This window comes from Eulemur rufifrons, chromosome 30 (genome assembly GCF_041146395.1).
Source record: "Eulemur rufifrons isolate Redbay chromosome 30, OSU_ERuf_1, whole genome shotgun sequence".
In the NCBI taxonomy this organism is placed as follows: Eukaryota; Metazoa; Chordata; class Mammalia; order Primates; family Lemuridae; genus Eulemur; species Eulemur rufifrons.
In genome coordinates, this window is record NC_091012.1 from 60,500,320 (window position 1) to 60,512,407 (window position 12,088).

A 12,088-nucleotide genomic window follows, 5' to 3' on the forward strand; every position below is an offset into this window, starting at 1 on the left:
ATTAAAGACAACGCAGCACAACCATTTCCCTGACTGCTTTGTACATACTTTACAGGGGCGGTCTCAGGTGTGGAGCTCTGAGCGAGCACCTGCTTGCTCACACGCCAACGTTCAGAAACCAGTGTATTGGAGGCCGGGTGGCTCAGGTTCCACGTAACTGTGTTCAAGTGTCACTAGCACTAGGTGCAGCGGAGTTCATCGAGCCGTGCTTTGGGACCATCGAGCCGTACTTTGGGACTTGGATGCTTACTTTGGACTTTCTCCTTTCTTCCCCCCCTTGTCACTAGTTTCCCTTTCCCTCCTTCGTCCCCTGGCGTGCCCACCTCCACCCCTTGCTCCCATTCTCCACAGTCTCGCTCTCGTTTCCTTCACCTTCCTTTCTAATCGGCTTCCCGTCTTCCATCCTCTGCCGCCACAGGATTTGGAGCTGGGGCTGGGGCTGGGATGGGGCTGCGGATCGGAGGCGCGAGTTGGGCGGGACAGGCGCTAGGAGCCCAGCCGAGACAGCGCGGGGCGCGCGCCGAGGCGGGGGCGCGCAGGGCAGCCGCGTGGCCGGGCAGCCGGGCTGGGGAGCGGCGCGCGCGCGCCCTGAGAGCCCCTGGCGCGCCCCCGGCGGCCGGGGCCGCAGCGTGCTCGCCCCCGCCGTCAGCTCGCCTCACTTATGGGTCGGAAGCGCTGCGTGGGGGAGACCGTTCCAAGATGGCGGCGGGTTGCTGCGGGGTGAAGAAGCAGAAACTGTCCAGTTCGCCCCCCTCTGGCTCGGGTGGCGGTGGTGGCGCCTCCTCCTCCTCCCACTGCAGCGGAGAGAGCCAGTGCCGAGCTGGGGAGCTGGGACTAGGAGGCGCCGGTACGCGGCTCAACGGGCTGGGCGGTCTAGCTGGAGGAGGTAGCGGCAGCGGCTGTACCCTCTCTCCCCCCCAGGGCTGCGGCGGCGGCGGCGGGGGGATCTCCCTGTCGCCACCTCCGAGCTGCGGAGTGGGGACCCTACTTTCTACCCCGGCCGCCGCCACCTCTTCCTCGCCCTCCTTATCGTCTGCCGCCTCGTCCTCATCGCCGGGCTCCCGGAAGATGGTGGTGTCAGCAGAGATGTGCTGCTTTTGCTTCGATGTGCTCTACTGTCACCTGTACGGATACCAGCAGCCCCGGACCCCCCGGTTCACCAACGAGCCCTAGTGAGTACCGTGCCCTCTGCCGCCCTCTCCTTTGCGCTCGGGATGGGACTCAGAGTTGAGGCAAAGTGCGAGTCCTCCTCCCCGCCGCCGTCTGCCCCTACCCCTCTAGCTGTCCGGTCCCCCGGAGCCACTCGACCTAAGTAAGGGCACCCTGCGGCTTTCTGCCCTCCGAGGCAAGCACCCCACACTTGGAGCAGGGTGCTGCTACAAGGGATGGCCCCGTGGTTCCCAGAAGTGTTCGCTTTTTCTTTGCGATAACTTCCAGGAGTTTTTACCCTTTCCTTCTGTACTTCGCAACCCCTTACTACTCCCCCACCCCACCCGGGTAATTTTGTAGATTTGGATTACTCAAGGTATTGACTTCTCCTCACTTTGGTTTATATTACTCCAAGTGAAAGCTCCGCCGGTATTCCTGTCCCGCGTACCTTGCACTTGGAGAGCTACTATCCCATTGCTGGGTGAAAAATAGCAGCTATCCAACTTCTGTTCTGCTCGTGATGGAACTTAGCTCCGGAGCTTGTGAGGTTACCCATCTTTTCCTCTGGGGTTCCTTGTGCCGTTGGAAGGGGGGAGGTTTTTTAAAACACATTTTCCCTTACTACCTATTTTTATCTGAACATATCCATTAAAATGTGTTTCTAGTGAAGCGAGCGCACCGCCGGCTTCCTCACATTTGAAGAGTGAGACCTTTTTTTTTTTTTTCATTCCACCGTCTGGGTAATAGCTCATTCAAAGAGAGCTGTCCCCACAGAGCCACTGTCCGTTTGTACATTAACGTACATTTGTTTTTGTGTCGATTTCACTTTTAAGAAATCTATGTTATACTCGACGATTTAAAAAATAGTCAAACAATCGAACAGTAAATGTGTAGGAATTTTTATGGTTTCTTCTGGTTTTGTACTTTTAATTATTTTGCCCTTCAAGTGTGTGGTTGCAGTTGTTTAAAATAGCATTGTTATAGCTAAAAGCCAGGTTAATGCTAATTCCTGTCCATTTGGATGTGTGGGAGATGGGACATATGTTTTGTTTTGTTTTTTTTTTAAACTGAGTGTAAACTGAGTGTAAACTGACTTTGAGTTAAATGCTAGACAGAATGTAAAGACCAAGAGAGGGCAGAATGGGAAAAAGGATCATTGCTTTTATTACGAGTACTTAGCATCAACAAGAAAAATATAGAAAAATTTCAGTGAAACTAGTACTGAAGGGCATCAACCCTTTTCCTAGCTAAGACAAGTGCTCCTTGTCCTCCATATCATAAATACCTGAATTGATGTTCTTTTTAAACTGCTTCTTTTCATTTTGGGAGATTAGGGGACAGGACTACTGCATAAGTGTAAACACTTCTGCCTAGACTAAAAATATTAATACGTAAAGTGGAAATTACAATAAAGTGTCCTGGAAATTGTGCATTTGTATTGTTTTCTTTGGCTTTGATACTTTAAGTGTCTTTAATTTTGTATGACTCTTCTGTAGTCTGTGCATTTTCTTTTAGACTTAGTTCATCTTTGGGCATTGGTTCATCAGAAATGCATGAAAGGGCATCCAGGAGGACACTTTGTCAAATAAATTAAATATCTTTATAAATTTCACAGTGTTAATTCTAGGAGCTTAAATCCTAAGTCCACACCTTTACTTAGCCAGATTATTTTTTTGGTTAAGAAGTAAAATTCATTTTGCAAAGACTGCCGTGTAAAAAAAATCTATGAAATATTTATTAGCTTGAGTCACTTATTTGTGACTTTTCTGCCTTCTCTTGGATGTCTGTGATGTATTAAAGCTAGTCCTGGGATGATACTTAGCTTGGCTCTGCAAAGTCATGGGACTGCAAAAATTCACTCCTGTTTAGTTCTTGAGCTGTTACATGAGTTTGGCAAAGGCTGTTTTAGTATTCACGCTCCATTGCTCCAAAGCATATGAGAACACACTTTCAGGAGGTGCTATTTTCACACATTTTAAAGTGAGTTTGGGTTAACTCAATGACTATAACAAGAATTTTAAAAGGAAAGTGGGCTTGACCAGTTCATACAGAAAATGCTTTTGAAAATACCATTTTATCAGTAGCCACTTTGCACATGTATTTAGATATTGTTCTCCTCTAATACCCTAGCTGCTGGATTTTTCATGGAATTAAACAGATAAATAAGACACACTTTTGACCACTATGAAACAGTGGTGGAAAAATAAGAACTATTATCATTTAGCAGGCCTTGAATGTATCATGTTTTCTGCAAAACAACTAGAGCAGACACGGAATATGACCAAGTAGGGAAGAGGACTGTGTCTTATTTTCATTTATCTTAAACTCAATTTTGAGGTGTACTGTGGAAAATTCAGGAAAATTTCTTGATTACGGGAGAGGAATAACTGTAGTCATTTGACGGTGCCTTAGTAACCACCACACATTTTTCTTTGTTTTGCATATTTAACAGCATTGTGTAGCTATTAGTGTGGCTTTATGCTAGGTATCATAAGACATAAGTAGACATACTGAGATTTTTTTTCCTCAGAGTTATTAGTATGGTGTAATGAGCAGTGTGTTTCAGGTCTTGTCTTTGTCCCCCAGAAGATGTGCTTTTGACAATTTCACATTCTCATATGTAAAAGCACAGTTTTTGTCCCTTTCTAGGACCTTTCTCTCAGAATGTCTGTAACTGGTTAAATCTGTTTTTTATAGGTTTAGAAGTTATATATCCATCAGTTACACTTCCACTGTGAAAGGTTATTAGAAATTTCTAGTGATGTATATGCTTCAGGGTCGGGGGGATGTCAGTATGAACAGGCTGTATGGACACAAATTCTTCACTGTTGCTGTTTTTTGAGTACCTACCCCCATTGCAGAGAGCATTGTACAGACAGGTTTGTCCACAGAAATATGGTTCAAGATATAAGAAAAACATAACTTTAGGTGCATTTTACTATTTAAAATCAGAACTCTTGGATTTATGTGTCAGGGAGCCCAGATAGCCATTTTATAGGAACCTGTTTGCTACTATAAAGGGATCCACTGTGCCAGGTGTTGAGCCAGTTGGACTCTAGAGTAGTTATTCTCAACCTTGGCTGCACAGATGCCTGAGTCCCAGCCCCAGCGATTCTGATTTAATTGGTCTACGATGGGGCCAGGGAATCAGGATTAGTAAAATCTCCCCAGGTGATTTTAATGTGCCCCTGAGGTGGAGAACCACCAGTTATATTCTATTTAGGTCTTGAGATTGGGATTAATTTGGTCTGGGGTGGGGCCTTGGAATTCGTATTTTATGAGCACCCTGGGTAATTTTGGTAAACATCTGATTTGGGAAACACTTGCAATGTGGTCTGCAGAAGATATCACCTGGCAACTTGTTAGAAATGTAGGCTCTCAGGCCCCACCTCAGAGCTGCTGAATTAGAATCTGCATTTTAACAAGCTCCGCAGGTGATTCTTATGCACATTAAAGTTTGTGGAGGACTGGTTCTCAAACTTTAGAGTACCTCCTAATCTCCTGTAGTGCTTGTTAAAACACAAATTGCTGGGCCCCATTCCCAGAGTTTCTGATTCAGTCAGTGTGGGGTGGGGCTATGAATTTGCATTTCTAACAAGTTCCCTGGTGATGCTGATGCTACAGTTCCCAGGGCCACACGTTAAGAACCACTGGGTTAGAGAGAAGTGAGGACCTGAATAAGTACTTGAGCAACTGTAAGGGAATGGCAGTTTTTGCTGCCAGTTTCCAGTATTAAACTTCCTGCTTCTATGTCACTATCCTTTATTATGTTCATTCTAATTTAGCACCCAGGAGATTGAGTGCTGCCAAGAGTTTAAGAGTCTGAGGTTCGGGGTGGGGATGGGGGGAGGGTGACTTTTGGAAGCCTGTGGTATGAGTTTTAGGCCCCTTTTTCAGAAATTGTTAAATGTGAGGGGTATATTTTAGGAGTTAAAAATAGCACAGATATGATATCTTAAAGTGAGTTATATTGATTTTAATAAGCCCCCTTTTGTTCCCATTAAATGCTTTTATGATTAGCTAACTAAAAAGATTTTAAAAGCTTTTATTTATGCTTATGCTTGCTGGATTTCATTTTAAGAATTTCCCATATTAACAAAGAAATATAAAAGGATCCTGCTAAGGCCCTGGGATTGTTCAGTCTTATGTCTTTAATGCTGTGTTGCATGTCACATCCTGTGAACTTTTTATTTTAATCATCTTACCATCTTTGAAGTTAACGTAACACTGCGTTCTGCATAGACCATAGCATGTAGAAGATTCTTTACTATTAAATGTCAATAAGTGTGGTTTTCTATTGCATTGAATAAAATGTATTTTTTAAAAAATACACTCCTGGATTTGCAGATTTTGAGAGATTCTGATCAAGTGTTGAGCAGTTAACTCTTTCTCGTCTTGCCACAGTAGTCAAATTACTGGTTTCAGCATGCTTGGGAGGAGTTCGGTTATGTTAGGGGAGTAGGCATTTTGTTTCACCAGAACAGTAGCAATCCTATTGCACTGTCAAAAAGATGATTTGATAATGCAGCTCAAGTTAAAGTGATATTAAACATTTTAAACATAAGCTATTACATTTCTTTTATGTCTTTTTTGATGAAGACTGACCAGCGTAGCCAGAAGATGTATCTGTCTATCGCGGATGATTCTACTAGGCCAGGACAGATTTCCTTATCCATGCTAACATAATAGTACTAACTTCCATTCCCTGGTCACAATGTAAAAAAGAAAAATATTGTCTGAAAAATTGTTGAGCCTTTTTGAAGGTATAATATGGTTTTCAACAATGTTGATTTCCATTGGAGGTCAAGCTGATATCCTGTTTTACTGAGAGAAAAGAAGGCAGGCATGTTCCCAGTTGTCATTTATGCTGTAAAAATTGTCAGTGACTGAAGTGGAAGGATGGAGAAATATAAATTACAAAATTGTTTTTATATCCATGCATAAAGGTGTATGTAGGGCAAGGTATATTTAGAAAAATATAAAATAAATATTCATTGCTTATTTTACCTTCTCCCCATATGGCCAAAGGGAGTGACAATCTAGCTCATAATTTTTCTTACTTATGAATTGTGTTTGTGCTGCATTCAGGTTTCAGTTAGTGGGTGAAAGCCAAGAAGGAATCTCTGCTGGGATCTCTCAGTGCAACGGGAAAAAGACTACTACTGAAAAAGTGAAAAATGCTCTGTTAACACATGCATGAGTTGTTTTTCTAAGTATGTGTTTCTCAGAAACATACTAACATTCACATTGTTGTCTTTTAAAAACTCTACACTTTTTGAAATTGAGCTGTGTTACAAATACTAAAATCTTTTACTGCAATGGATTATATTTTTGAAGTCAGTTACACTTCCATTTATAGATAATTTTACTTTTTGGGAATTTATATGTGCGAAACACTAAAACTTGTGTAATGAGATTAGTCAAAGTTCCCAAGTTTTCCCGATTTCAATAGGCGTTATTCTGTACTCTGGATGTCACACATGCTTGCCTGTTATAAAGCAGCACAATGACCAGGGCTTTTACATTTAAATTTTCTTAAATAGTCTCTTTTTCAAACTTGTGTAATAATGTCTCTTTTTGATACTGTTCTGAATCAATTAAGCTAAGTGAGTGAGGACCAGCAGTAAAACCCAGTGGCTGCCAAGAATGGACCTTCAATGTGTAAGCTGTCTTTCCACAATCAGTAATTGGGCAGTTGCTCACAGGACACTGGAGACAGTGTGGGAAGCCAGTGGTTGTGTAGGTGGGAAGAGTAGATTCCCAACAGTAAACTTATTTAGAGTTGAGCTTCTGTAGTTAGTGTTGCTAAGAGCAAAAATGACCCACAAGCTTATGTAGTATAAAGAAAAGAACCCAGTGGAAGAAGTATAATGTAATAGTATAGCTGGTTGGAGCATATTTTATGTTTGGTCCAACTATAAGTGGCATCTTTTGTATCAAGTGTGGGTGTATTTTCTACAGCTCTTAATGTATCATACTTTCAAACTTGCTCAACCTTAAAAATGTTAATGTTGAATAGCTGAGTGGAAATTATATGTCACTGGAAAAAAAAAACACCGTTTTTTTTAAAAGCATATACATTATGCTGAGTTCCATGGTTGGAAACTAGTGAAATAGAAGAAGTAGTCTTATCCTCACAGAGCTTACAATCTTGTTCAAGATATGATACAAATATTGAAGATGCTTAAAATGCTTACAGAGCAACATATACATGATTATAAATTAATAACATATAAATAAAATACAAAAGCATAGGAATGACATGGAATAAAGGAGAGTGGTCAGGAAGAAGGCTTTTGGGAGGGATAACTTGAACCAAGTTTTTAAATGGGAGAAAGGTACAGAGATTATTGGTAAAGAGTCCCTATGACCAGTGAATCTTGAAGTCTTACTTGGCTGTTCTCAAACCAGTTGCTGTCACCACCACACCCCTTGCCACAGTAATTGGGGATTCCCAGCAGCTGTCTTCAGTCAGCAACTTGCACTCTCAGCATTCTTCATACCACTCCCCTTGCTCTGGTCTCTAAGATCATAAAACTTCAAGGAAATTAAAAGTTGTTTTGGGAACTCTCTGGGAAGGCTGGATAAGAGATTTTGCATCTGGTTATAGTTTCTTGTATTAGGACGAGAACAGTATTTGTACAAGAGTCCTTCAGAATGTCAGATGAATTGGAAGAAGAGTGTGAAGCTAGAAGAGATCAGCCCAGCTTAAGGTTATGAGGGCAGTAGGAAAACTGGCATTGAAAACTGGGAAAGTCACCCCAGGGGCAGAGTTTGTGAATATAGGAGCATGGCAAAATTAAGAATTGGAAGAAGTTATCAGCATATGCAAGGACTTGTACTCTAGGGCCAGGTTTTGTGTAGGAGTGGAAAGATTGCAGCTCACCTGTTTTTTGACTTTCATCATTGCCTCTTCTTTTCTTGGCTCTGTGCCTAGCTATTCTTGTGCTCAGGAAAAGTTTGTTCAACAGTTCTGTTGGAATGGCTATGAAATTTGATCACAGGTATAAGAATACTCACCTCCCCTTCTTCACCTATTCCCAACTGTATCTAATTTAGGAGAAAGGAGGAGAAGACATGTTGGTTTATATAATTTGGATCAACTATAAAGATAGCTGGGATAGCTTTTGTATGAAGACCTGAAGTTAGGTGACTGCATGTGAGTAAAGAGGCATTGCAGAAAAAAAAAAAATCTAAGGAATTCCCATTGCTGGGCGAAGTAAAAGGGAGAGAGGCTTTGAACGTGATTCAGAGTTTATAAGCCTGGGCAACCGGGAGGATGGTGGTGCCATGAAAAAACATCAGGGGGAAAATGGAAAGAAACAAATGGTTGTGCAGGTGAAATCAGATTTCTTCCTATGTGTAGTTCCAAGTGTTGGCAGTTATCAAGTGTCATTTTTTTTTTTAATTAACAGAACCACAGAGCAATGACAGAACTATTGTGATGTTTTGGTTGACCCTTTGGGATCACCCCAGCCCCCTTCCTGCCAATTGTGACTTTGAACTGCTCCAATAGGTAGAGATCAGTGATAATTTTCAGCTTTGTACTGCTAGTAAAAATACCTGGTAGAATGTTAGGTTTCCCTAATGTAGGTTTGTACATTTCCTCAGTCTTCAGGTTTATCAATTTGTACAGTAGTCAGTGACTCTTATATTTCCTTATGTGTATATTGTAACACAGCCTTGAGCTAAATAGAGCCTTGTGGCAGACCATCTCAGGAACTTGTAGTTTCAGAACTTCAATTAAAGGACATTTCTGAAGGACTAGAAGTGGTGTTTGGTACTACATTCTAGGTTCTGTGTCCTTAAGCTTAGAAAGTAAAATAGATTGAATCAAGCTGGATCTGTTTTGCAGCTTTGCCTCAATAATGAAGGATGGATGTTATGAATTGGCAGGATCAGCCATATTGCTTTAGGATCTGTGCAATCTTCAGTGGATGGGCATATGTGAAAAGTTGTGCTTGAGTTCAGGCTTACTAATATTAGTTTTTTAAAATAAGGTCTGTGATAGTCTTGATGATTCTTGCCTTTCCCCTATCTGTTTCATTTTACAGATAATCCACACTGTGACCCAAAGCCACATGCAATGCTGGGAGAGCACAGTTGACTGTATTATGCAATATCCTGCCAGAAGATGCTGACCAGCTCTCTAGTAATGGAAAGTAGTGAGATTGACTTAACAGCCTATATAGTTCACCTTGCCTTTCCATATACTTTGTATGTGATCTGTAAGAATATGACACACAATTCTAGTAACATATCTTCTATTGGGATCTTGGATTGCTACAAGGTGGTAACATCAGATTCTCTGCATTGCTTCAGGTGTCAGTGAATCTTTGAGTCATTCTTATAGAATGGAATCTGTGAAAACTTGGTTTTGATGCTGTCGGCCTAGCCAGGGATCCCGACACAGCACTATGTCTGCCTCAAAGAAATGCTTGTGTACTAGTCATGTTAGTATGTTTCTTCTCTGTGACATAATTATTGCTTATAGTAGCCTAACACCCATATGATTAGGTATAGGTGGTTTGGGGTACAGATAAGTTATGTAGCTGGTAGAACTTGAACCTCAGTACATACCTCATGGTAGTAAGGCAAGTACCCTGTGTGTACTGATTGTGAACAACAGTGAGGTAAGTGTTTAGGTGAAGGGTGCATTTTTATGTCCTTTTTTAAATATGGTAATTAGAAGATGGCATTGGCGATTTATTCACTAAAGAAGAATCTCATGAAGTCTTCTGACCTTTTTCCATGTTAGAGTGGTACTCTCAACACATTTCATGGATTTTCTCATGATAAAAACAAAAATAAAAAAAAAAAAAACTTGCCACGGTGTCTTTTGCATTAAAACAAAACAAAAAAACAAAGAACTTGCCACTAGCTTGGCCAGGTACTTGATTTTGTGAAATAGCTCTTTGATGTTAGGAGTGGATACAGGGCAGTCAGTGGTTAAAATCTTTTGTTCAGTTTACAGATCCATTTACCCCCACACTCTTCTGCTTGTCAATTCAGAAAACTCTCCCAAGAACAAATGGGAATGATAATCCTTCTATTTCTCTGACACTAATTAGGTGATATGTGGTTTGTGGTGTGTTTTACTCCACAAACTCCTCCAACTATTGCCCTGTCTGGCAAGTTGTTTTGCAGGAATCCACTCTTCCACACTGAAAGCTTTGGTTATGTGGAGAAAGAGAGTCATACAGGGCTGGAGGCAGGAATAGAGGGCACATGGGAATTGAGGAGGAAGACAAATGAATTGTAGTTAAATGAGGTGAAGCCTGGATTCAGGGCAGAAAAGGGAGAGTGGGCACCTGGTCTGGAGCAGGAGTACTCCGAGAGACATGTTTTATATCATATAAACCTAGATGTCCCTCCTTTAGGATCAATGGCCATGACACACTTTTGAAAAAATAATTATTCCTAGCAGAAGCAAATGCATAGCATGAAGTTTAATAAGAGGACCTGTTATGGGTCCTTTGAATACTTCCAAGAGGCCACAATGAAAACTATTTGTACAACGTCATCAGAATGAGGCCTCTACATAAGTTTGGAAGCCGTGGGACAAGTAGCCTTAGTATCTCCAAAACAGCACAAATGTAGCCACTTTCTGGTCATTATCCTTTCTTATTTTTCTTGACTTGTCTATGAATGTAGTTATAAATCCTCAGATATTAAGATAGATATTATTTTTAGTCCTGTATATTTATGTATCAATAGCCTCTACTTTGATTTATGACATTTCTTTCATATAGCTTGCTCCCAGTTATTCTCCATAACAAAGATTATGGAACAGATAATGGGTAGACCCAGCTATACTTTCTGATTGACTGCAGAGTATAGTCATACAAAGGCACATACTCATCTTTTCTGTACCTTAACAGGCCCTGCTATGGTCAACCTAATTTGTAAACTATATTCTCACAGATAACTAGAGTGTCAACCATTTTTTGTTTAATCAGTTTTTCTTTAATCATATACATGTATGCTGATTTTATTTTTTATTGTGGTAAAAACATGAGATCTGCTCTTAACATATTTTTAAGTATATGGTACAGTATTAACTCTAAGCACTATGCTTAGCTTATTTTTTAAAGGTACATAATAGTGGCTCTACCTGAAGCAACTCATTTTTCATAGGAATTTTGGGACTCCTTCAGTTAATCTTACAAATATGTATTAGAGATGCACACAACCTATTTATGAGAAAGCCTAATTTAGGCTTTGAGGTATTTATTTTCCAAACTTATTGAAAATTATGTATAAACTATATTAAAGGTGTTAGAGTCAGAAATAACCATTTTCGAATGTGTTTCAAGCTAGTAGTATTTTAGTTAGTATTTGACCTGGTATTCATCATTTGCTCTATTAGTATTCTTAGTAACAACTGCTTGTATTTGAAAAGAACTTGATTTTCTCACTTTCCATTTAGGTTATTCTTCTCATCCTGTGTTCTTTTAGGGCTTTCTGATGAATTTGCTAATAATGATATAAGGAAAAGTCTTTAACACGTAGGAAGGAGCTTTGCCTTTGTTCACCCACTTTTAAAGGTGGAAGGACTAAGGCATTCAAGAGAACATCAGTTTTGACAGTTTCTGAGGAATGTTTCTGAGTGTATGTTTTCTAGATAGATGGAAAATTAAAAGATAAATTGCATGATGGGATATTGTAAGTAAAGGCCTTTAAGTCCATATGTATATACAAGGTGTCCCAAAAGTCTCCATACAAAGAAAAAATTTGTAATGAGTATTTTGTATATAAAGATACATTTAGCTACAATTTACCATTTTTCCTATGTATGGCGACTTTTGGGACACCCTATATATAAATCACTTTAGTTAAGCACTTCTTTTTTATTTATTTATTTTTTGAGACAGGGTGTCACTCTGTTGCCTGGGATAGAGTGCAGTGGCATCATCATAGCTCACTGCAACCTCGAACT

The 12,088-nt window shown here is 40.6% G+C and overlaps 1 protein-coding gene across 3 annotated transcripts in view; it reads left to right on the plus strand.

Moving 5' to 3' along the window:
* The first annotated feature begins 661 nt into the window (after positions 1-661).
* AMMECR1 (AMMECR nuclear protein 1) overlaps positions 662-12,088 on the plus strand; it is a 110,647-nt gene continuing 99,220 nt past the window's right edge. For 2 of the 3 annotated variants that reach the window (XM_069463523.1, XM_069463525.1), the window contains exon 1: positions 686-1,172. In XM_069463523.1, the coding sequence (XP_069319624.1) occupies positions 700-1,172 (473 nt within the window). In that variant the 5' untranslated portion in view covers positions 686-699. Of the gene's footprint in view, positions 1,173-12,088 lie in introns of all 3 variants that reach the window. The other variant, XM_069463524.1, reaches the window with a different exon arrangement.